This window comes from Amphiura filiformis, chromosome 3 (assembly GCF_039555335.1).
Source record: "Amphiura filiformis chromosome 3, Afil_fr2py, whole genome shotgun sequence".
NCBI classification, from domain to species: Eukaryota; Metazoa; Echinodermata; class Ophiuroidea; order Amphilepidida; family Amphiuridae; genus Amphiura; species Amphiura filiformis.
In genome coordinates, this window is record NC_092630.1 from 37,549,897 (window position 1) to 37,577,105 (window position 27,209).

The 27,209-nt window shown below is 36.6% G+C and overlaps 2 protein-coding genes across 2 annotated transcripts in view; both read right to left on the minus strand.

Moving 5' to 3' along the window:
- Nucleotides 1-9,078, minus strand: part of LOC140148455 (uncharacterized) — a 63,137-nt gene extending 54,059 nt beyond the window's left edge. Inside the window, exons 1-7 of the mRNA XM_072170407.1 lie at nucleotides 9,001-9,078; nucleotides 7,825-8,163; nucleotides 6,718-7,050; nucleotides 5,073-5,318; nucleotides 3,659-3,901; nucleotides 2,052-2,294; nucleotides 274-516 (exon numbers count right to left, since the gene is read on the minus strand). Of these exons, the coding sequence (XP_072026508.1) occupies nucleotides 274-516; nucleotides 2,052-2,294; nucleotides 3,659-3,901; nucleotides 5,073-5,318; nucleotides 6,718-7,050; nucleotides 7,825-8,143 (1,627 nt within the window). The 5' untranslated portion in view covers nucleotides 8,144-8,163; nucleotides 9,001-9,078. The remainder of the gene's footprint in view (nucleotides 1-273; nucleotides 517-2,051; nucleotides 2,295-3,658; nucleotides 3,902-5,072; nucleotides 5,319-6,717; nucleotides 7,051-7,824; nucleotides 8,164-9,000) is intronic.
- Nucleotides 9,079-9,272: 194 nt separating this feature from the next.
- Nucleotides 9,273-25,534, minus strand: LOC140148456 (uncharacterized). Its single transcript, XM_072170410.1, has 8 exons — nucleotides 25,055-25,534; nucleotides 16,598-16,862; nucleotides 15,573-15,706; nucleotides 15,101-15,207; nucleotides 14,276-14,337; nucleotides 11,084-12,193; nucleotides 10,423-10,707; nucleotides 9,273-9,356 (listed from the first exon to the last, which is right to left on the minus strand). The coding sequence occupies exons 2-8, from the start codon at nucleotides 16,860-16,862 to the stop codon at nucleotides 9,277-9,279; spliced, it is 2,043 nt and encodes a 680-aa protein (XP_072026511.1). The 5' UTR covers nucleotides 25,055-25,534; the 3' UTR covers nucleotides 9,273-9,276.
- Between the last annotated feature and the right edge of the window lie 1,675 nt (nucleotides 25,535-27,209).

The window sequence follows — 27,209 nt, forward strand, 5'->3', positions numbered from 1 at the left end:
CAATGTGTTTTCTCATCTCCGAATATCAACAGAAAAGAATCAGTTCCTGTTCATTTGAGGTTGAAATCATCCATAAAAAATAATTGAATTATTAATTTTCTATTTACATCGCATTATTTTAAGCCCTATTTATATGACATTTTGCCATTTTCATACATTTCCAACATGTTGTATCATTTCAAATGAGCAAGTGAGCGTTAAAGCATCTGTCATACGTAATAAGTGGGAATACCCACCATGAAATGTGACAACAAACACACACGGCGTATTTACCTCGAATTGTTACAGTGAATATATCTTGCACCTGATTGGACGCAGCATCCGTCGCCGTATAGGATATAATTGTATCACCAATAGAGAATGTATCTCCAGAGGAATGACTCGATGAAAACGTAACGGAACCAGAATTGTCGCTAGCTGTAGGTTCGGACCACGTTACTACCGCTGTGGCTAGACCAACGTCGGTACTTTGGTTAATATTCGCAGGCAAGCCAGATATTGACGGACTCTCGTTATCTGTAAAGGATGTAACGGACACGTGCTTTTGAATAAACGGTAGTCAATGTAATTTCCCAACAAAATCGTTTTCATGATGAATAAGACTATAGTTCATCAAATATATTTTGAATTAATTTTCAATTAAATCCATAATATACAATTTTTCAAAATTAATGTCGTTAATTTTTGACATTTCAATGTATGGTTTTTTTGTACACTTTGAAGCTGAATATGCATTGCAGTTGCAAACGATATACAAAGATTTGACGTCAAGATTCCATAAAATAATTTTGATGATCATTCTGGGTTTCTCAAAATGAGTATTACAGATCCATTTGAAAGTTTCCACACCACTCTCCGCCATACATACATTCTCCCAGCCACATTTCCCTAACATAATATGAAATTAAAAAATAAATTAAAATTAAATTTATTTTTGCAGAGGCGCCGGCGGGGTTCGAACCCACGCTGCACTGAGCAGTACTATACAGTATTGACATAACACCAGCGCCTTAGACCGCTCGTCCGTAAAGGCTTGATGGTGTCATGATGAAAATTTAAAAATATAATCGCAACTTAATTACTTCAACATACCACGTAACAAGCAAAGACAGAAAACGTACCATATTTTGGAATTTTATTTGTTTAAAAACATTAATGTGTATTAATAGCGCTCAATTGCTGATAACTGCGTGTTCTATATACAATAAATGAGCCTACGCACAATAGTTTTTTCATACATTATATCGATTTTGATTCGCACGTGCTCGCCGTATACTAAAAGTATGTCGGTGCGGCGTGGCCTACCATTTTTCTTGTAGCTTCTTGTATACACGTCGATGTTTTCATCATATATACAATAAATCCACATCAGACCCCTAATTTTATTTTAGGAAATAAAAGATTAGATTACCATAAAAACGAAACAGTAATCATTGGTGGGGTCTAATGTCATTTTTACATGGAATTTTCAAGGTTTTTTCTATCGCCATTCTCGCTCAATTAAAAAAATATTTTGGCGTATATAAAATTGAAATAAAATTCTCTGCCTCATAAACGACATCAAATGTGCCACAATTGGGTATCACGAATCGTTATATATGATGTGCAATTAATATTCATATTTTCTTTTATACAGAGGATGCTTCAGTTTTGACAGGAAAAATATTTTCTTGAAAACCCTCTCACGCGTTTATTTCAAAACGGTAACCACGCTTCCCTAGAATATGCAATAAATTAGCATTAAAATTTTTCTTATTCTAACAGCAAGCGTTTCTAAAATGCAGTATGGCGAAATGTGGTGTAGAAAGTTTCCATCATATTTTTAAGTTTTACATGTACGCCATCAGTATAGTTGGATAAAAGTATAATTGGATAACAGTATCTTTCCATAACCTTGTAATATTTTTCATTGCAAAAAATCCAAAATTAACCTTCACTGTTATACTTATACGATGTCTTTAAAAAAAAACTTGTACATGCAGTACTTATAATTTTGAAACATCCATCCTGTAGTTAAAATATAAAGAGACAATGCCCAATACAAGACTTACCTAAAACTGTGATTGTGAATGTGTGTACTGCAACATTGTCAGATGAGTCAGACGCCATGTACGTAACTAAAGTAACACCAATGGTAAAATTATCACCAGGATTGTAATCAGATGTTAATGTATGCACACCGGAGTTTTCTAAGATGGTAGGAGACACCCAGGTGACTGAAGCATAAGGTTGTCCATAGCTTGTATTTGTCACAATATCATCAGGTGCATTTGAAAAAGTCGCATTCTCCATGTCTGAAATAGAAATAAGTTGAAAACTATCGATGCTGAGAACTTAGAATGTTGAATACAAAAACAAATGACAAGAAATTGTTAAAGATTGTTTTCCTGATGTTTTTTCTTGAGCCAAATGATCAGGCGTAAGTCATTCAAGTGAAATCGCAATTCAATGTTTTCTTTTACTTGGTCCAGTAATATGTAAAAAGTCGCGCAAGGCGACTTCTATACATAGAGCGTCTTTTCTTGTAAAGTAGTCCATACTGATTCTCGAATTTAGCTAAATGAGAAATAGGTGAAAATCAATCTTTCGAGTCTCTCTTGGAGTGAAGTAGAACGATTGGTTCCATGGTCACGTCCTTCTCTCCTTGCATTTTCTCGTAATTACACACGTATAAGCTCTTCCACTGAACCGGCTTTTTATTCTCTGAAAAGGAACTTATACAGACTTGACATTTAATATGGAATATATTTTCGCAAAATTCCACGACTGGTCTGGACAGAGTCCGCATAAACCGCACGGGCTAAATATTAATTGGGGTGTTTCGGAGATGGTGTAAAATAATTGTTTGATAGGAAATGTGCTTTCCATTAATTTACATTATGGTACTTATAATGTAGTGAATTTGCCTAAAATGGCGTATTTTGGGAGGCAGAATTTGAGTTTCGGGGGAGACACAATTTCGGACTTTATGCAACATTGGTCTGTTATTATCAAATTTATAGGGGTTTGAGGTGATATTTCCTAAACTTCATCAGCAATTGGCAGTCATCACAGCTGAAATACACTTGCAATGTACCAATTTTTTTTAACATGGGAGGAGCTTATAATATGGCTTTTAAAAGTTGTATGTACTCAGAAAGTTTGAATAGCCCACTTGGGTAAAATGTTATACACTTAGGGTACAAAAACAACTGCGGGGCATTCAAACTTTCTGAGTGCGTACCGCTTTTAAGAGCCATATTTTTCAAAGCTCCTCCCACTTTCAAAACTGGTAGATTACAAGTGCATTTCAGTTCTGGTGAACACTAGTATTTAGGTTCAGTAAGTATCACATCAACCTCAATAAATTTGAAAATATCACAATAATGTTGTACAAATTCAGAAATTTTACCCGCACAAATATCAAATTCAGTCTCCTTAAATCCGCCATTTTAGGCTAATTCACTGCATTATAAGCGCCATAATGTAAACTAATGGAAAGTACATTTCCTGTCCAACAATTATTCTATACCATCTCCCGGCGCACCCGAATTAATATTTAGCCAGTGCGGTTTATGCAGACCCCTTCCAGACCAGTCTTGAAATTTTGCGAAACAATATTCCATATTAAAGTTAATGTACATTAAGTTAATATCAAAACCCACTTGATTTATCATACCTATGACACTGACAACGAATGATATCGCTGCAGTATTTCCATCCGGGTCAGTAGCGTTATACGTCACCCTGGTATCCCCGATATAAAACTTGTCACCAGGTTGATAGTTGGATGCCAGGGTAACATGACCTGAATTGTCGGTAACAGTGGGCTCTATCCATGTTACATTAGCGTATGCAAATCCAGTGGAAGTAGTGGTATTAATGCTTGTTACAACATTGGAAAATAATGGATCTTCGTCATCTGAAATAATAAATAAATTTTAAAATATAAACTCCTCAACAAAAGTTTGGAAAGTTTTTTCAAGCATGTGTATCTCAAATTATTTGTGACATATTCATATCGTGTTGCATATCACTGGATAGCTACAATACTCCTCTTTACAATGACACCCCATTTGAAACAATAACATTTTTCACGGCTGAGTACACGCCTTGTGAATGTAGTGGGGTCTCAAAAAGAATTTGCCAAATTGACCATTATTCTGTGCAGCAAGCTGCAATCCCATAACTTCACAATCTGGGACCTAATGCAATCCTCCAAGATGACACCGCTCGCCCCACACAGCCACGGTAGTCAACGACTACCTACAGAATATGGGAGTAGAGTCAAATTGGCCTGCCACCAGGCCAGACCCGGGCCGGCCAGACCTCAACCCGATTGAACACTTGTGGGACCAGCTTGATCGTGCTGTGCGTGCCAGAGAAGCCCATGCAACCACATTGAATGATCTGTGACGAATCCTTGTTGAAGAATGGAATTATGTGTAACCAGGTCGTTGAGCAGCATGAGGAGAAGGTGCCTGACTATTGTGGCTGCCTGTGGTTTTTTCCACCCGCTATTGAGGTTAATGGCTAGCTTTGTTTGAGCACAGAATAATGGTCAATTTGGTAAATTCTGTTTGAGACCCCACTACATTCACAAGGCGTGGACTCAGCCGTGAAAAATGTTATTGTTTCAAATGGGGTGTCATTGTAAAGGGGAGTATTGTAGCTATCCAGTGACAAATAATTTGAGATACAGATGCTTGAAAAAACTTTCCAAACTTTTGTTGAGGAGTTTATATTATATAATTCTCGTTTTCATGGTTTTGTTAATTGTTTAATGTTATTATGCATACTATCAATATCCTTGGATTTACGAGGCACGAAAGTTATCTTTAGGACAATGAGATGCCTGTTGTTGATGTTCTTGTTGTTGTTATCATTGTTCTTAGGACCTGAATCTTAACATAACCCTGGTATGAACTCAGTTGTGAAACATTATTCCAAGCCTAATTTGTGTATTTCTTTTAGCTTTGATAATTGACATAAATAATATATACAAATAACTATACTCAAATATCCCAATCCCTATTCTAACACAATTAACCTTAAAGGAAACTTCTTATCGTGAAGGTTATTGCAATATTTACCTATAACTGTAACAACAAATGAATATGTTGCGGTATTGGAAAATGGATCAACTGCTGTGTATGTTACAATAGTCACACCAATTGTGAAGTTGTACCCAGACATGTAGTCAACAGTTAGGCTGGAAGACATTCCAGAATTGTCAGATACGGATGGCTCTGTCCAAAAGACCGCAGCAGTTGGAAGGCCAGGGTCGGTGTTTTGGGTGAGGTTACCAGGAGTATTGGTGAAAATGGGATTTTCAGTATCTGAAATAAGTAAAATGGAAATAAAAAATGATGCATGTAAAAATAACTGGTGGGGGAATTTAAATGGACCTTAACAGTGATAAGCCGACTTTTGTGATAAATAAATAGCTTAGGTGAGTTGGACGACAGGAGCCATATTTTCCAGTTGTAGCTACTTAAAGCCATAATAGCATTTGCTGAGGAGAACGCCCTCAATATTTTTCAAAATTCTGGTTTTTTTACACGGTTGTAATATGCTTTATTAAAGTAACATGCTCTGCAAAAATCAAGACTTTAGGGGCTGTAGTTTTGTAAAAATTCGCGATTTTGAATAAAACGCAGGAACCGTCGTTTATTATTACGATGGAAATATTAGTCGAACGCGTACACGATGTTCACATCACAGCCTACGTAGTACACGGCGTGCAGGATAGTACACACACATCAAAGGCCCGTGCAGTAGCACAAACAAAGGAGTGACATGCATTTGCGACATTTGCCTTGGTAGTAAATTTCAGTTTTCTTTACTTTATCTCAGTTGCCCCGGCTCAAAATTAAAAGGAGTCATATCTGGCAGAAAAAGCTAACATTTTATGGAAAAGAAATACTAATCTATTTTTTATGGAAATGTTATAACATGGCTTTAACTAATAAACTGCAGTGTACTTATTAATATTAACACATTAATCTTATACAAAATGCATCGAGGAAGCCAATAATTGCGTTTATATTTTCATAGGTCTTACGTTTCAAGAATCATGGCCAATGTCACCTCTCATTAGGATCTTCTTTATAGGATCCATACGATTCTTCTTGTTTGTCAGCTTTATTTGTCTCAAAATTTAAGTACAAATACTCATACTCCCCTCCGACCATTTTAAAGTAAATGTTTTTGGCCAACTTAATTACAGTGCTACTTTCCTTCCATTTTGCCTGAATATTTTTACCAAAACAATAGCTAAAGAACAGAATTTTTTTAATTGCAAATTACGTGATCTGGAGGAGCGATTGATCGCCACATGCTCTGTCAATGACAAACTTTATTTAAGGTGTGGAGTGGATGTACCATTATGAATGTCATATGTATGTCATAGAGAGCAGCTGTTGTCGTGCAATAACTGCGCTCCTCGCATGACAAATTACAAAGGCAGTCTGATCAAGACACATGGAATATATAGTGCACGCACAGATATACTTTTCCTGTGGTTCTTGAGTTATGTTGTAAAGACGGCTGAAACAGCAACACTTTTGTAAAACGTACTTAACTCATTAACAACAATAAATCAACCAAAGTTTTCCAAGTATATGATTTGTAGAATGAACTTTTGTAAAACATCAAAGTGTTATTTTTCACTAATATATTGATTTAGGTAATGAAAATCTATTTTTGGTTGCACTCAGAATAATGCGTGTGCCTTACCTGTTATTATCAAAGTAACACTTATTTCGCTTCTGCTGCCTGTTTCAGGATTGACTGCGATACACTGTACCACACTGCCATTCGTTGGAAGTATCACATCTATATCAACTCTGCTCACAGTGTTGAAAGCATATCCGCTTGCCCTGACATAGGAGTCGGCAGGCACAATGTTTATGTCATCATTTATGGACCAAGCAATTGTTGCCGCCGGAATAGAATTTCTTGTCAAACAGTACAATGATGTATTAGTGTTGATGGCAACGGCAACAGTAGTAGTATCCCGTGATATCATTTCTTCGTTACTATTTCGAAGAAAATGTAGGTCCGGCCCACCTGCAAAAAGGTGTTTAGATATCGAGAAGTATATGAAGAGCTTGTTTCCAAACCATGTTAAGTCCACAACCACATGTTTCTCATTTACTTGTGTGATACAATCACAACAACTTTGACAAGTTTAATATTAGCAACAATGAGTTGTACCATCAACAATCCATTATTTACCACAACAATGCTGTTTAACAATATGCAGATCATTGTTCTCATTTGGGGAACAAAGGCCTCACACAGTATTTGTACTGTACATCCATCCACTGTTTGCTTTGTAATGGTGCATCCAACCATAGACAGTAGAGAGTATGATCCAACTGAGATTACTATACCTATAGCATCACAACCCATTGCAATATCAGCTAATATCGCACAGGTATATCAGAGCAATTGTGACTGAAACACAAGTAACTTTTAAAGTACACTTTCTTGAATACATCCGCAACAGAGGTGATTTTGTGACTTGTCATACCAACTGAGAATGGAATTTGAATTACATTTTCAGCGATACAGAGATACTTCAAATACAAGTGCTCAAAATTCAAAAGCATAAATAGTTTAAAAGTGCTGGGTCCTCAAAGTCTTTGAAGTGTACATCTGCAACTACGGAACTGCCAATAGCCAAGATATAACTGATTCCGATGCATTTATAATTGTTGCCAGGATCTCTTTTGTTTTTGGTTTTTCATAAGAGCGAAATTGCAATAATTTATAACTTTTATTGTTACAGTCTTTAATCATTTAGAAAAGTTAATTATCACGATCAAATGTAAGACTTACCAAAGACATTCACATTGACGTTAACTTGACTACTGTTGTCAGGATTGACTGCTGTGCATGTAATGGTACCAGTACTTGATGTTCTTGGGTTACGAGAAAAAGTTGCTTGGAGATGTGCCGTTGTGTTGTGCAGTAACGGGACACTGGTATCGTCGACGACAGAATTACTTTGTGATAGCAAATTGTGGGACAGGTATTCAATATCCAAGGTAACATTGGCGGCAGGATTTGCTGTTACACTGCAAGATATGTTACAGACATCCCCTTCTATGATATCGATCGACTGGTTGGGTTCCAGAATAGATCCGTTGTACGTCATGTAGACATTTATTGGGTAAACTAAAATAAGAGGATTTGTTAAAACACGTATTAAAACCATATTGTCAAAAACATTAAGGGAGGTATTAGACTCAACACAACGCTACTTAAAAGGGCATTTCGTGATTCACAGCCTCATCCCCCACTTTTCTCAAAAAAAGTTGATATGTTTACATTACTGGAAACCTCTGGCTACATCATGTTTTACATACCAAAATTTTCTTGCAGATTAATTCGTTTAGCAAAAATATCGTCAAATTTGAATTTCGTTTTTGAATATACCAGAACGAAATTACAACAGTGGCCTTTGGAGCAGTGTAATAGACATAATCATGCATAACTTGCAAACGCAAAATCGGAATCAACTGAAATTTGGGGGATAAGCTTTTTTCGTGGATATCTACTGAATAATGTCATAAAAAGAGGATGCTAGGATCACAAAATTCTCCTTTAAAGTACAGATATCACATTTCATTCAAAGAAGTCGTCTACCCTTTCTTTCGCCCTGTTTGCATAGATGGCCAATACAAACACTTCCATCTGCAATCGAGGGATTTTGTATTCAACTATCTCTAAATTCCACCAACTGATTGCTCTTTCAAACTTCCATCACGTCTTGCCTTAGCTCATGACAAAATTCAGTCCACTTCAACTGACTGATTTGTCTTCATGTGCTGCTGAGTAAATGCGAGGTGTAAGTTGAAGAATTTGACAGAGCAATCACTTGGTGGAATTTAGAGATGTTTGAACCAGGGACCTTCGATTCCAGTTGAAAGTCTTTGACTTGACCGTTTACGCTTTAATAGCTAAACGATGTCGAAGGTGCGTAATTGTATCTAGTATTAAATGATTCCTTACCAAGAACATTAAGGGTAACGCCAACAGATTCGCCTTCAGGTAAAGCATCATTTGAAACGTTACAAAGCAATATCTTGTTATGATCTTCAGCGAAAATTTGAGTAAATTGCACAGTACTACTGCCATCATAAAGATAAAGGCCATAACTACCGCCTAAATAACTGTTGTAGCCAGTAGCCTGAGTTGGGTTTAAAGTGCTCAGTCCATGTATCCATTGGAACAAAGGAGCGGGTGCAGCTCCGTATGTATGGCAAGTGAAAGATGCCTCCGTCCCTGTTACAACGTTAGCATACCGGACACCCCTTCCATATATATATTGGATTCCATGCTGCTGATACTTGTGTTCATCGGTCGAGCTGAAATGAAGTGAATAACTGATTTAGATTCTAGAATTATATTGCAATGATTGTATATCTTCTGCAAGACAGTAATTTGTTTAAAAGCAGCATATATTCGAGTTGCCGTTTTACCAATATTTCTATTTATTTCTGATACCTCGCTTAACTTTAGGTCATGTGTGTCTTTCATACATGATGCAGTCATGTATACAGTAGAATTCACCACGACCTTTGGAGGACAAAACCCCATTAAAAGCTATTAAACCAAGATAACACTCATTGAAAACAGCTCAACTGATTAAATCAGATCTTCTCTGGTTGTGCACATGTGTCTGTTTTATATGTGCGGTTTTTGCAATGAGCTGGTATTAGCTTCAGTTGGGTAACCGATTATAAAGGAAACGCAAGCAAACAATGGTATGTAGACCTTTGTTCACGAAATGAGACAATGGTCTGCTTTTTGTCAACCAGCATTCTTGAAAATGAGCAACATGATGATTGTTGACTTAACACGGTTTGGAAATAATTTCTTCATATTTTTTGGTGTTATCTGTCGTTTACATATCCTTCCTAAAACACAAAAGTGCGACTATTTCCAAACACCTAAATTAGCTAAAAATTTAGGACATGTTACAAAACTATATTTTCTAGAATTTCATAGAATACTTTAAATGTAGCTTGTACCGTTTTTTGTTGCATCCTTCAGAACTGAGCGGTCCGTTACCAATATTAGCTAATATTTTCGGTCAAATCTCCATTCAATTAACACGGGGAGTTGGCTAGCAATGAGCTAGATATGCCTTGCACTCACTCATATTTTACGAAAGTGCGACTATTTCTGAACATCTAACCTAGCTGTAATTTTAGGTCATGTTAGAGAAATATATTTGCTAGAAGTTTGGAGAATACTTTAAATATTGGCCGGTTATTTGTCACACAGTGATGTTAACTAGGCAAATTCATATACTTCTATACACACACTATTTGTAAAGGTCGCGCGTCGATGGTGAGAGCACTGTGTATTGTGTATAGGAAAACGGACAGTAACTGCAGTATGACATAGAACAAAAAACTACAAGCTTACCGATTATATCTATAAATAGTACCGAAACTGTAGCGCCTAATGTGTTCTCTGCATAAAATAATATCACCCCAGAGTTATCGTCGTAGTCAGGTGTGAAGGTGACGGTAGTGCCATTGTAAATAATGAGTTCTGAAGTGAAAAAAACTATTTCTACTATATGCGCCGGTGGGTTTCCTTCTGTGAAGGAAAACGATATGTCCACATCCTGGTTGTATACGAAGTCTACAGGCTGAAAATGTTGCTTGACAGCCCCATCTATAAATGCTGTAGCACCCTTTGGGAGATCTGAAACAAAGAATTAAAACTTGCTTTAAGATTCTCTTGGTCGGGTTGACGTCACAAAAGGGAAATAGCCTTGTAAAACCAGTGTGCGCATGTGCAGTTCCCCTTTCTAGAGCTGGTTGCTATGCGAGCGCTTGTGCAAAGGGGACGAAGGGGACAATGTTCCCGGATGTCCGACCGCGTGAATGACGTATACTGGTCTATCGGGTTTTGTGATTATGAAGTTTAAACGGGCTTCTGGTTTTCGCTACAAGATTTTTAAAAAAAAAGTACATTACTATGTTTGCAAGGACATTTTTACAATAGAACTGTTGTAAATCTCAATCTCGCTCCACACATATTTTTAATCAACGACAATATAAACAAATAAATAACTTACACAAAATATCGAAATCCACGGCAACAGAAAGGTGTTCATTGTTGTTCGTAGCGGTGCAGTTTAGAGTTTTGTCTTGAAACTCAGCTACTGTGAGGAAGAGGACGACAGTACTATATGTGTAAATAGTACCGTAATCATCTACAGATGATGAAGATGTTGCATATGTTGTATTTCCATCTAACATCCAGGTTATGTGAGCTTCATCACTACCAACTACTCGACATGTGAAATTATACGCTACATTTTCTGGAAGGGCCACAACATCTCCGTCTGAAACTGATACAGCAGTTTCATTTTCAGATGCAGAAGAGTTCAAGTAGCTCAGTTGGATGGAATGTAGCAGACCTGTAGTTGATAGACGGGTATACGATTCGTTACAATAGAAATCCCCATTGTTATCCACCCACGGTCCACCTGCACTGCATTCAAGAAAAGATGTTACCTTTGCGTAATTTTCATTGGAACAATTCCAGCACATGTAATATACTGACGGATCCGTAGGGTGTGCGTATGTTCCAACATTTTTGCCTTCACAAAATTCACTTCCTCCACAATTGAACTGACTTTTAGACACACAATAAAGACATTCGGAATGAAATCTTTCAGAACCGCTGCAAAATAGTTCGCTTTGGCTGTTACCATTGTCGGTACATATGTAATACTTCTGGCAGTCATTGGGATCCGGGTAGGTACCATCTTCTCTTCCCATACAGAAATCATTCGGTTCTATACAAGATGTATAATAAGTACTCCATATAAGTCCTTCGTTACAAGTGTTTCGAGTTGACACTGAATGTTCATCTCCATTACCACAATTCGAGCATTGATAATAACTCGACGGATCATTTGGATCGACATAATAGCCATCTGTTTTGTTATAGCAGAATTCGTTTATTCCAGAGCAATTATAACGGTTTTCAGTCACACAGAAAGTGCAACCTGCATGAAATCGGTTACCATTTCCGCAGTAATAACGCGCGTTTGACAATGTACCATCATAATCAATAAAGCAACTGTAGTAATACTGACAGTCTGTTGGATCCTCGAATGTCCCAGCTTCGGAGCAGGTGAATGATGGGACGCTTCGTGCAGAGATGGACTGGGTTATTGCTGGATGTAGAAAGAATGAATAAGGTCGTATAATGAGTTACATTAATTTCTTACGATCAAATAAAATAATACCCCTCAAAACGACTGGTGTTGTTTGTAAACTTTTGTATGTTTTTTGTTTGTTTTTATATATAACGAACAACAAATTCTGGAAGAAAACGTTTTGCAAATAGCTCTAAAGATGATTTGAGTAAATTGTGTATTTACAATATTCACAATATTGTGTTTTGAATATGAAGAGCTTAGTTTCAAAACCCCTTACACCCACTTCAGAAATTTTGAGAAAACATTAATAAATTATCAAAAAAATCATTGATATAATGGGGTCTGCAACAAAAGCCGTTTTTGGCGGGATGCCTGGGTGAGCCTCTTATATCAGTGATTTTTTAGATGATTTTTTGATGTTTTCTCAAAATTGCTCAAGTGGATGTAAGGGGTTTTGAAACTAAGCTCTTCATATGTCACCATTACAATCATTGCCAGTCAAAGCAGCAAATTCTTTCATCTTTCCAAATTTGATCCAATAATAATGGCTAATTGCATTTTTGGTTTCAATTATATTATAATATTTGTTGCCTTCAGAATTAGCGATGCGTTAATAGCATAAATACTGATTCACAATACCCGGATTGGTCGACAGTTTTGTTATTTTATTTCTTACACTTCCGTGTAATTATATACATTGTCAAATTTTGGGTGCGAATTTTAGCAGGCCCACTTTCAAGACATGCCATGATGAGCCCAAGACTCACTTTGTCGTATCTTATTACCATGATTACTGTAACTTTCGAGAAAAACAAAATGCAACACAATGTACTTGTTTGTTCCGGAGTGAACTATGTTTACATTTGAACCCATCTCTCCTATGCACAGTTTATCCCTTACATACCCTGTGTCTTGAATAGCTATTGAAGCCCACCAACCTCGTGGTTAAAAGGCTAGGAAATAATTCCTAATATCTCATACCCTCGTTTCTATGCCTTTATCTAATCCTGCCCCACATGATTAAGCCCATTTAATCTTACAGTGAGACTGTTCAGTGTAGGAAATTTTTAGCCTTTTCTAAACATGTTTGCATTGGCTTTTCTTCGTAGTAATAGCCAAATTTGTAACCTGTAGGTAGCTTAAATTTAAAACCCTAAATGCAAAATGAGTTTTTGTTGTTGAAAAAATGCAAATTTCCAAAGAGTCAAGACGCAGGTATATCGTTATGCCTCAAATCACTTATTTATTATCAAATCAGTGCAAAGTAGGTGAACTTTGTCTTTTTTGGATGGGTTCTCGTGCTCGAATTAGGTAACGGTGGTTCAGAAAGGCAGAAAGTGACCAATATAGTAGTTGAAATGGTCCGATGCGTGGGTTCTGTGGTCACTATATCAAGTCATCCAATTTATTACCATTTTTCAGACCTTTTTGCCGGCCGAAATGTTGATTTTTGATAATATCCCGTAATTTTCACCATAACTGAAATGCCCATATGTTACACAGCATATTTTACACCCTTTCCACGGGACGCGTTATGGTTTATTACCATCATTTCATCTTACTTAACAAAATAAATATATATTTAATAGAATTATAGTTCTACTAGGGTTTAATCGGGATTCGAACCCACAATCTATGGATCCATATACCACTATGCTACAAGTCGTTCTGCCAGAACGGCGTTTATCCCGGGGCGTTATCATACTTTTATATACTCAAATATTGTTTATCATACTTATTGATATAAAGTGCATACATACGATATACTATAATTAGTATAATTATCAATGAATATGTATATAATTGACCTTAACCCTAAACCCTATCCTTAACCCTAACTCTAAACCCTAACTCTAACCTTAACCATAATCCTAACCCTAAACCCTAAACCCTAACTCTAACTCTAAGCCTAGCCCTAACCCTCGGACTATGCTGTGTTAGTGATATATTGTGGCCCATTATGATTGCTGAAAGAACTTAAGCTTCCGGGACCTACTGCGTTTTGATATCCTTCCCGGGAACCTTTTTTCTATTTAGTACTAGTCCATGACTAGTCCCGCTGTTTTTTCTTTCTTTTTCATTCACGTCAATACTCACCTGTCAATGTTGGCGACTCTATGTTCTTCCAGTATATAGATATATTCTGCACGAATGTAGCCCTGTAAATTGAATTGATGTAAATAATGTCATCGCTACAAACTAAATGTTCACTTTGTTCACTTTATTTGTTTTCAAGTACACACCAGTCTCGATATCGAGAAGTAATTGAAGACAGTGCCTTCTACCATGTCTAGCCCTTATCTGACAACGTGGGTTTTGTTAATTAAGTCCGTAGGATTTTCCATTTCGATGTTCTAGTACTATTTACCACCAAACAACTTGACTTATTGTGGGACCAACCCTTGCACTCATTTTAGCGTTTTGGTCAACCCTTTTCCTTACTCTAGCGTAAGGTAGATCATCGAACATTGAGATCTGGGGGCTGGTGAACATGGTGAAGCCATATGATTTTTATTCTTGCTACACGAGGTCTATAGGGATATGTACTCCAAATTTGATGATTAGTTTGATGATAGTCATATTATTTTATGCTTTCATACTTGTGACGGTGACGGTGACGGGTGACGATTATATGGAAAATCTATTTGGGTCAAAATTTTGTGTAACCTATTTTTGTCAATTTCTTGCTCCCACAATACATTGCTATTAGTGACGTAAGATGGTGACTGTTGGTACTTATTTTGGCATCAATTGATAGAGGTGATCCATTTAACTATCACAGTATCGACTCGCAAGATCCCCTGCTGCATTTGAAGTTACTGAATAGCCAAACGTAATGATGCGGTCGATGAGACTCGTCCTGTAACGTCACTAAAAATAACATTACTTCTACACAATTATACGAGGGTAACGAGAACCTACCTAAATACCAACTGTGTTCCCTCTGGTAATCCATATGGTGCAACCCATATGGCAGACACCGATGTTTTTGCCTCTGATTGCCTATGACCCCATACGTTTGCCGTACCCTAAAATAAAAACAAAGAACCAACATTGTATTATTTTCCTGTTTCTGAGGTTTTCCACTAAGCGATTACCTGTAACACAACATCTGTACTTCAAAATACAATACAATACAATACAAACTTATTACAACCTAAGCTTCCAGTAAAAAAAGAGTTCCCAACAAAAATAGCGAAAGCACTCATTGCATATTCTGAGTGTCTATTGACCAGAATCATAACATGAATATCAACCTGCATTTAGCTATTCTTTGAACATATTAAAACATAATTCGCAATCTGTATTTCGTGTGATAGGGTAAAAGAGGAGGTTATGAAATTGTTATCACGAACACGATGTAAGGGAAATAATGATCTAAAACGTTACTCACATTTCCACAATGAAGGATTTGAGTACCATCAGATGAACTTGTAAATCTTCCCATAGGATTGGAGATTGTTTCCTCGTTCGGGTCAGTCGCCACTAATATGAATCCTTGAAATGCGACTGGGGAGTTAAGTTTTACTGAAAATGACACAAACCAAACAATGTATTTGAGTTTAATACTAGGTTAAAGAAGAGAAAGTGAGGAAGAGCGTCACTTGCCTCCAGATGTGTTGTAAACGTTTATGATACCTTTACTAAAAGAAATTAACTGAGATATTTGTTGGCGCGATTTCTGAATTACAAAAGAGATGACATGGGTTAATATTGCATAGTTTAACACTGAATTCGTGAAATTAATTGAACATTGCTCTTTTTGTTAAATCTATTTCAAAACAATTGAAAATTATGTGAAAGCTGATGAATCAGATAATTCAGTCAAGCAAAGGAGTTTCCCTCTGTGTGCCCTTTTAGCTCTCAAACAATTTAGTTTTCGAGATTACAGTTCTTTCACACTCAACCTGTATTTACATATATTCAAAATCGGGTAATTTGACACGAAGACAAAGAATATGTTTGGGTAGGGGAATGGAAATTTAATACTTTTATTACACGCAACTCCAGCTTAATGTTAAATCCATATTTGGTACTTAAATTTAGCATTTAATTAAATAAAATCCTAATTCACTTGTTTTATATACTACCATACCAGAATCCTATTGAGCCGCCTGCTCATGTATACCGTCGCCAAGGTACTTGGTTGGTACTGTGCAGTACCAAAGGAATACCAGTGTAGTACCAGTGCAGTATGGTCAGTGCTGTATGCTGGTGAGTCCTGTGCAGTGGCAGCTTTGCCGGGCATCTTTGGTACTGTGTGGGTACCCTGTTTGTACCAGTCAGTTACCTCGGCGACGGTGTAAAAATAAAACTGAACTGAACTGAACTGAACTGTGTACCTATGCAGGCGGCCGTAATAGGAATTTTGAAGTGTACTTTTAAAAGTAGAATTTTGTGTGATAAAAAATCACCAACCTGTATATTCTTGACCAGGATAAAAAGTCGTCGATGTCGGTGTCAGTTGAATCGTAAATGGCACAGGTTCTGATTGTGGAATCGAACCATGTATTTGTTGATCGTTGGTAAAGGGACTTAAAGATGAGCACACGTGATCTCTGCTGTTTTCGTCGAATGGAGACGTTGAGAAGCTTACTACACCGTGTAATGTTGCAACAAACACGAACTGAACCAGGAACCACTGCATGTTTATTTTGTTTATACCGAGGATTTGTACTTGCATCTGTTTGAAAGAAGATATAAGTAGGAGTCTTTCAGGCCATTCATAATCAGCTACAAATTCAAATGATATGTTTTAGGGTTTGCTGATTAATAACAGGCTGGTAAATATTGGGTGCGACATACATGTATTAACTGGGAAACATCTGTATTAACTCATACCTCATACCGGCATAAATTACTGTGAAATATCGGTATTGACTGTTGACATACCGGCATTTGCTCTAAAATACCAGTATATACTGGGAAATGCCGGCATAAATATGGGAAAAACTGGTATAATACCAGTGTTGTGTACTGGAAAATATCGGTATTTACTGGAAAATACAGGTATTAGCTGGAAAATACCGGTATTTACTGGGAGAAGCCGGTGTAATTAATGGGAAATACCGGTATTTCCTTATTTACTGGGAAATACCGGTATTTACTGTACATCTCCGAGATGCCGGTGTTTACTGGGAAATACCTGTATTTCCTTACTACTGGGAAACACCGGTATTTACTGGGAAATATCGGTATAAATATGAGAAATACCGGTATTTACTGGGAAACACTGGCATTTACTGGGAAATATCGGTATTTACTGAACAATATCGGTATTTTCTGGAAAATATCGGTATTAACTGTGCAATACCGGTATTTACTGGGAAATATTTTCCAGCATAACAGGCTAGTAAATATTTGGTGTGACATACATGTATTAATTGGGAAATGTCTGTATTAACTGTGAAATACAGGCATTTACTGTGAATACCGGAATAGAAATTAACTAACAAACATAAAAATACACATTAAGAAATTACTTTCAGTGATTCAATAATTATGCTAGAGGTAAAGCTGCTTATATAGTACTATTGTCCTGGCAATAATATGTGAACATTATAAAAATTTAACAATACTCCTTTGACTTGATTGAATATATTTTCACTACTTGTATTTCCCTGTAGATTTCAGGTATTTTCTGGTATTCTGCAACTGAACGGGAAATATTAGTTATTTGCCAAGCCTGTTCAATAAAACTGCACCAGATACTGACATTTAATGTCAAACGGCAAACTTTAAAAATTAAACAACTTTCATGTCAAAAGGAGACACTTTTGGGCAGGATCGTAACGGGAGAAATAGCCAAAAATCTTCCCGTGGGTGATTTTTTTCACAATTTGGGTTTGTTGTGAATTTGTGATGTTATTAATGTTTAAAATATTGTCTGATATTTTCAGACCGGAATACAACCGGCATCTTGTATTTTTTTGAGACATTTTTCAAGGTAATTCCTACTCTCAACATTGTCAATAATATTTTTAAAGGCCAATATATCAATTTTCAATTTTATAATACCATAACTTACGAACTCGATATCTTCGCTTAGGAATGTCCAAATTCATTGGGGAAATGAAAAATCAAAATATCTCTATATTTAAGATATGTAAAAACCTCAAAATTGGTAACCTGCCCAAAAGTGTCTCCTTTTGACCTGACACGTCACAAATTTTAAAGGCTAAATTTATGGACCAAATGAGATTATGACTTAAAGCAGACAGAACGCCAGAAACACTCAACAAAGTCACTGCTCATCGTCACAATTGAAGATCCAGCCAGATCCTTAGACCACCGCTGCCAGGTAGACGTTCAATTCCTTGATTTTTCAAAGGCATTTGATACAGTGCCACACCAGAGACTCATGAACAAGATTGACCTCTATGGAATTCGTGGAAGAACAAAGGAATGGATAAAAACGTGGTTAACAACACAGCGTGTTGTGGTTGATGACAAGCTGTCAGACTCAGTTCATGTTGATTCTGGTGTGCTCCAAGGGACAGTCTTGGGTCACTAAATGTTTCTTCTTTACATCAATGACATTGGCTCCAACATCAGTTCCACTATCAAGTTGTAACGTTCGCAAACGACTGTCTGCTTTATTGCACTATAAAGTCGTCTGAAGATGCAGTTATCCTGCAGGATGATTTGATCCAGCTAATAGATGGGTTTCAACTCGAAAAAGTGCTACACCATACGGATTCATAGAAAGAAGGACCCTGTCATCCATAGCTACAACATGAAGGAGATCCAGTATCCAGTCAGGCGTACTTGAGTGTTGAGATTCATGTTGATGGATCATGATGCAAAAGATCATTCATGGACATGTGACCATCTCCATGCCGGATTACATTCAACCCAGGGCTCGCATTACCAGAAGTCAACAACGGCACCATTTCACCAGACTAAGCACAAGCAGCGACTCCTACAAGGATAGCTTCTTTCTCAGAACGCTGAAGGAATGGGATGGTCTTCCTCAAAATATCATTGAGCTGCCCTCAGTAGAACAGTTCAAGGAGGTCATCGCAACGCTCAGTCCAGCATCTCCATGTACATAGACACCAGCACAAGTATATGTACATAGTTTACACCTGCACCACACTGTCTTTCGTTGGCAACACCCTCGTCCAGATGCTGAACAGGCTTTGACGAGAACCATCGTAGAAGTAGAAGTAGAAATGTTGGACAATTATGACCAATTCTTGCAAGGAGATACTTTCCCCTGCCTAACCCCTGCCCCCGTCAAACCTGGTTGATTTGCAACTAGACTTACAAATATTTTGGGGTCAGTTCCTAGGATAAGATTCTTTTACAGGATGAAAAAGACAAGGTGAAATTGATGAAAATATTTATGATAATTGTAATTGGTCAAGTTGGTTACAAAACCTTCAAATATATGATCAAAGAAGAGGTTTGCACCCTGGGTTTGCACTACGCGAATACACAAAAGTTCCTTGATGAATTTGAAGACTACTTTGAGTAATGAAAAAGTTGAACCGAGTGGGTCCTATTATGAACTTGATGAAGTAACAAATCTATACAGATGCCATATCAAATAAAGTTAACCAGAATTTCATATTATGAATTTGCCGCTTTTGCTGCTAAAATTATCCTGAAATATGTTAATCGTCAGATCATAATTATTTTTATGACCAAAGTACAACGATTCAGACCCCTAAAGGCGGGTCAGAGGGGAGCATGGGTCTGGATGGTAAATCTGGAAAAAATGTGGCTCTTGTCATCCCACTCGCCTTAAAAGCGAGCCCGGAAAGCGAGCTGTCACGGGTACACAAAATTCATATCTTCTGCTAAATTCCACAGTTTACGCCAACATTAGCACTATACGGTCAAAACGTGTTACGAGCGGGGGCGAGCGGGTTAATGGTGTGTTTTTTTTCTTATTCTTATTACTATTATTCTTTTTTCCAATTTGAAGACAGTGAAATATAAATATCTTAAAGTACTCAAGTGTTCAGAAATAGTTCTTTGATAAAATGTTTCAATCCTTAAAACTAATATAAATATACAAACATGTCATGTTTTCAAACTTATCTTCTCAGTGACACTTCGATAGCCCCATGGCCATTCCATGATTTTGGGACAAAGACCGGTAATGTGAGTGTGTCCTCTCTCTATTTTGTACATGAGGCAAGTCACACAATATTTTATATCATATCAAGGTCTATATTTTGAGTCTTATCCTTCACTGCAAAAACAGCAGAGCAAAATACATATTTTAAACACTATCTTGTGTTAAAAAACATAAACATCTTCATATTTCTAAACGTGTTTTGGTGTTTATAAATTAACACCCCTATACCTTCACTGTACAAACAAGTGTTTATGAAGTGTTAAAGTGTTTATTAAGTGTTGCTCTGCTGTTTTGGCAGTGTTGGCATGATATTAGAATTCTGACCACTGAGAGGGAGGAGAAATGTTGGTTACTCACATGCACAGTAGCGTAGCCAGTGGGGTGGCAAGGGGGGCAGAGTGCCCCCCTGACAAAAAATGAAAGAAAAAGTGCCCCTCTGACAAAAAATGAATGAGAAAATCTGGAGGGCAAAGGGAAAGAAAAGGGGCAAGGGGCGCCGTTTTCACCAAAATTCACCCCGATCATGACCTAATATTGTAAAATATCCCAATCATGTGCGAAAATAGTGCAAAATACAAAAATACAATCGTCCCAATAAAGCCTCTCTAAAAATGTATTGTATGATGCAACTGCAATTTTTCTCGTCTGTGCCCCCGAAATTTTATTTTGCCCCTCCTGACCAAAAAAGCTGCATGTGCAGGGGCGTAGCTAGGGGTTGTGGGGCCCGGGGACAAGGATATAGGCCTACTGTTAAAACACTGTTTAAAATTTTGCTGTTTAAAAAGACGTTGTTAAAAGTGTTGTAATTTAAAGTTTTATACAACCTTGTTTAAGACAACATGTTATAACAAAATACTGAACAATGTTATTTAAAACTTTAAACAACAACATTTTAAACAACGTCTTTTTTTAAAGAATGTTATTTATAAGTTTTAACAACTCGCTAGATTTTAAACAACCATTGTTTACCGGGTACATCGCTCAACCTTGTTTAAAAGTAAAATTAAACAACTTGTTTAAAAGTTCAAGTAACATTTGTTTAAATTCTTAAACAAGTTGTCCAATTAGTAAACAAGTTGTTGAATTTTTAAGCTTGTGCGATACACCGGGTAAACAGCAGTTGTTTAAAAGTTTCAACAACTTGTTTAGTTTTATTCTAACAGTGTACAAAATGGTGGTCCAAACGTGTGAATGTGCCAACGGAAATATTTTACCCAGATATTATTAATTGTTGACCCCAACTTTTTTTGCCATAGCGCTCGAGAATCTAAAAAAACGGGGTGCACGTTCCCCCTTTTCCCCTAGCTATATACACCACTGCAGTCACATGTACCTTTTACCCACTGGCCCATCCCCTCTATTTCTATTTAAGTGATACCTCAACCAGTGTGTTAATAAAAAGTTTGGTGGGTATGAAGATATCCAGTGGATCTTTAGGCCCCGTAACCATAGGCTGTTCCCTTGTGGCGTGTGCCCTTGTTCCGTGTTCACTTGTTCCCATGTGACCTGCCACACAGACAACCTATGGATACGGCCACTAAGCAAAACAAATGTTCGTTGTCTGTGTGGCAGGTCACATGGGAACAAGTGAGCACGGAACAAGGGCACACGCCACAAGGGAACAGCCTATGGATACGAGCCGGGGATACGAGGCCTTAGACTACCCCTGGTGCACAACCAAAACAAATAACTATGGCAAGATATCATTGTAAAAGGTCGTCAAAGTTTATACTGGGTCGAATTTGTTATTGCTCATATATTATTCAAATCCCCTCCAAAGTATTCATAACAATTCTGAAAAAGTATAGTTTGACCTATCTGCGATCGATGTACAATTCTCGAATTATACGTAAAAGGGGCAAAGTTAGGCTCCACATGGGACAACATCATAAAAATGTTCCGATTTTTTAATTTTTAAAATACATTGTATGTCTCAAATTATTCCTCTTGCAAAACTGTTTTAAATTAAGAATAGTTTGCACCATCTAAAACAAGTTGATGAAAATTGACAAGGTGCGATATTTTATACTTTGTTACATTTTTCTGCAGACGATATCTACAAAACCTACAATCTTATAAATAGTTGTTCGAACACTTTTAAGGTCTTATTGAAATAGTCCCCCTTCTACCCCCGTACAAATGTTGGCATGCCCAATATCCTCATCTTCATCATCTGCTCCCAACATTGTTTGGTGGGGAAAGGGGAGGGAGCATGCTTAAGATGAACGTTGAGACAACACTATTATAATTCTTATTTTCCAGTGACTCATATAGCATGCGCACTATATTGTGTAGAATATGGGAATTACAGTGGGTGTTCGAACACATTTTATCCGGGATTGTAGAATCATTATTTGAGGCATATGTTAAAGTTATATGAACCCAATATTACTATTTGGATAAAGGCTATGTTACTTGATAAATTCACATTCTCATAGTGCAATCTTAAATCCCTTGACTAAAACAACATTCTTGGTTTGAGTTGACTTTTCCGCTTCTTTATTTGCAACTGTGGTTTATATCCATTTAAAATGTTTATATTATAGGCATATGGCGAGCTTTGAATACGAAATTTCATTTTTATGTGTATACTTGCTCTGTTTGTAATACAAAGAAACCCACCGTAATCTTTTAAGTCGAATTTTAGGTGAAGTTAACATGTAAGTCAAAACCAGACAACTTCTCAAACAGACGAATTTTATACCTTCTTTTTCACTGCAAAATATTACCGTTATTTTGCGACACTTTCCCGTAAACTTTACGATTATTTGTACGATTAACTTTACCGTATAATTGAATTACTATTTCACTGAAAATAGACTACATGTTATACCGTTAGACTGTTTTGGGTTTGTGTGTGAGGGGGGTTGTAAAGTGTTGCATCATAAGTTGTCCTGACAGACTGTGTTCAAATGCTACGAGTCGTATTTCGTATATTAAAAGGGCATTTCGTGATCCACAGCCTCATCCCCCCACTTTTAAAAAAAAAGTTAAGAATTTTATACCACTGGAAACCTCTGGCTACATAATGTTCCAAACGTAGTCGTCATCCTGCTACAACTCTATTATTTGCAGTTTTGAAAAAAAAAAGTACAAAATATGGTTCAAGCACGTATAAATAAACATTCATTCACCAATCATTCAACAAGAACAAAATGATAATGAGACAAAAGGAATCATCAGAAACGATTAAGGTATAATTGCGTAACTGATACAGGTGATTCAGAGCAGAGCAAAATCTGTGTTAAAATGCATCATTAAAAAACTCATCATTTGTCACCTGTCCAATTGCCTTAGTCAATGTCAATGACATTATTACAGCAGGAGCTCATGCTAATAGAGACATGATTTAGGCAAAAGCTGATATACTTATTTTCAAAGTATGGACGGATTAATTGTATCATATATTTATTTTCAAAATAATTTGCTTTTTAACTTTAGTCAATTTAAAATATCTCATCAATTTAAACAAATATATAGGTCTACATTACTAGTACCCTGGGTAAAAAAACCCATCCGTTTGACATTGGATACATTTTCCCTAACATTGATAATATTAAGCTTATTTTCAGAAATTTACCCAATTAAGGTGGTACTACACCCCCTGATAAATTTTGTGACTAATTTTGCATTTTTCTCAATAAATAACTACACACTGGTAAAAAAAGTTATGTATATTATTTAGAGCAAGGAATCCAATTACTTCACTGAAATTTCAGTGTTTCAAGACAAGTGGTTCATAAATGAGGTACATTCTAGCCCGCATTCTAGTGGTACCTCTTTTCTTATCATAAATAACGTCCCGTTTGTTTTAATTCCAGTGTAGTAACTGGATTCCTTGCCCCTATACTATACATAACTTTTGTTACCAGTGTGTTATTATTTTCTGAGAAAAATGCAAAAATAGTCACACATTTATCAAGGGGTGTAGTACCACCTTAATGTTGACTAAATGTTAATCATCATTGGGTAAAAAACTAATGTTGCTCACCTGGCGTATTTTTTACCCAACTTGGAATAACCCAACCGTTGTGCGCCGGGTGAACAACCAGATTTTTTGGGTAAAAAGAAATTTAAAAATTAAAAAAAAAAAAAAAAACAGAACCATTGAGCACAATTATTGTATTTTAAAAGAACAAATTTACCCGTCATATAAGAGTCATGACAAACTAGGGATACACAGGATTAAATCGTTGTAATGCATAATACATAAAACATAACACTAATAGGGCCTACGTGTATTTTGCAAGCGTAATGGCAAACATCGTCATTTTACTGAACTTTTCAACGAATTTGGTCTACATGTCGGCCTACCAGGCAGTCTTTTTTTCCGAATTTTTTCCCGAATTAATACCAGAGACAATTTATGAGACCCGCGGTTATGAGAACGGAGACATTTCTAAAATTCGGTTTCTAATGGGTTGGAATTTGTTCAATATGTTTTGAAGTTTCGTCACTGTCGTTAGTACTTTCTCAGAAATCAACATTCGATCATACTAAGACGAATATTTGTCTCAGTTATGATAGATCAGCCAACCATTTTTCTAATATATAATCCAGTGTTTCATGAAATATCATTTTTTTTAAACTTGCTATGCCCGAGTTTTCCGTCTTTTCACTGTTCAACATCCCTTTTAACTAAAATATATTTACAAGAATATTAATACTACATATCTTGAGAAACAGGATCATGTCAGAAATTAATATTTTGTTCTGGGTCTGATTATTCGGACTGGAGAAACTATAGCATAAGATTATGGCACATGTATGAGTTTTATTATACTCACCTACTAACGTGTACTACTTAAGTATCCTTGTTATCGACATAAATTGCTCCAAACGGTAAATTATCAAAATGTCTGCTACTTCCAAGTTTACTTGTAGATCCATAATGTTATGTTACTCCATGATAATCTAGACATCTTGGTTTTTTTTTATTTAATTGATTTTACTTCCTTGTTCTCCGGGTCGTTGTCTCTCAACTGAGCACTCAAATATTTGTGGTAACTTTCCTGTATACCTGTTTTCATCTGATTCATACGTCCTCGAAGTCGGTCATTCTTGACTAATCGGTGTAATGATCGGTGGCAAGTATCTCAGCTTTTGTAACGTTAAGCACGGATAATAGAAAAAGAAAGCAAGGTCTTCAAAGTTTTTGTATCATTTAGTGCACATGAGTTGACGTATGTTGGCCGATTTGTTGTCCTTGATATGAAATGGAATCAAAGAAATTATTACAAATGTAAGATTTGTCGCTATCGCTCGTATTTCCGTGTTCATCTTCCCACATCTTCTCTGGTCTTCCATACATAATGCTATGATAACAATTATTCATTTCTGCAATTATTCATCTATGCCTGATAGAATTTTAACACAAATCAAGTATATTTCAATATATTGGCATGTTTGAGGAGCTCTTATGTTTTGAAGCACAATGGTATTGTGAAATAAGAAACCGCTTGATTTCAAGTAGGCCTACTCGCTTCACTGACTCCAAAGAAACTATGCAAAGACTGACACGTTACGTCATCAACGTAAATTTGTCTAGTTTACCATAATTATACAGGAGTTCAGAATGTCAATAGTTTTTAGCCGTGTTCACACGGGCTGAAAATTCAAGGTGTTGGACCCTCGGCACTTGGGGTATCGGAGTTTCGGACCCTTGAGGGCCGACAGCCCAAGTTCAACACTCCAATTGCGTCCACACGGTCAGAATCTATCCGAACCTCTGAGTTACCCCTCGAATTTTCTGACACTTCAATTTTTTGGCCTCCGCCTGGACACGATTAGATGGATTTACTTCAGGGTTTAAAGCTATTTAAAATGTGGAGCCTTATTCTACCGTAGATTAGTGTAATTACATTGAATAAATCGCTTTGTCATTCAAGGAGCTCATAATTAAGTTGATCCGAGTCACGCGGTAGCCAACAGGTATCCATGCACTGATACAAATGTCCCAATTTCGATATTTTTGAGACTCATTTAGGCGACATCAATGCTACAATTTATCATTATCTTCAAATAAAAATATCAATCATTTCATCTAGGGCTAGTGTTCAATATTGCAAAAATCTCACCAAAGAAATTTTTGCTACGGTTGCCGAGCCCTAAGCTAATTTTACAGTAATGCTTTCAAATATGGCCCAGCGCAATCAGGAGCCCTGAGTCCTGACATTCTCCGAACCAACATTCTCAAAAGGGCATTTTTCGAAATTCTTTTTTTTTTTCTGCTTTTACGCATTGAGCTATTGTATTCTTCTGTTGTTACTGAGTCGTAGTGCCACTGCCAATTCGAATCCGTGATAAACCCGAATTATTTTTTATTCCAATGCTTTATTAATTTTTGAAAAATAACAAATTGCAAATATATGTGACGTGTCATGTCAAACAAAAGCAGACACTTTTGGGCAGGTTATCAATTTTGAGGTTTTTACATATCTTAAATATAGAGATATTTTGCTCCACAACGCCGTTTTCCCCTATAAAATCGGACATTCGTAAGCGAAGATATTGAGTTCGGAAGTTATGGTATTATTAAATTGGAAATTGAGATATCGGCCTTTAAAAATATTATTGACAATGTTGAGAGTAGGAATTAACTTGAAAAATGTCTAAAAAAATACAAGATGCCAGTTATATTCCGGTCTGAAACTATCAGACAATATTTTTTAACATTGATAACATCACAAATTCGCAACAAACCCACACACACCGGCAGATTTTTGGCTATTTCTCCATTTACGATCCTGCCCAAAAGTGTCTGGTTTTGACATGACACGTCACATATTATCAAACACTCTTTTGTTTTATAAAATGAATGACTTTTCATTGTGATGTCAGGTTTTTTTTTCTTCTGGGAAATGTGGCTGGTTATTAATTTATTCATTACCATTTATAGTACTTTCACCCACTATTTATGGACCTTATAATTTTGCACACTTA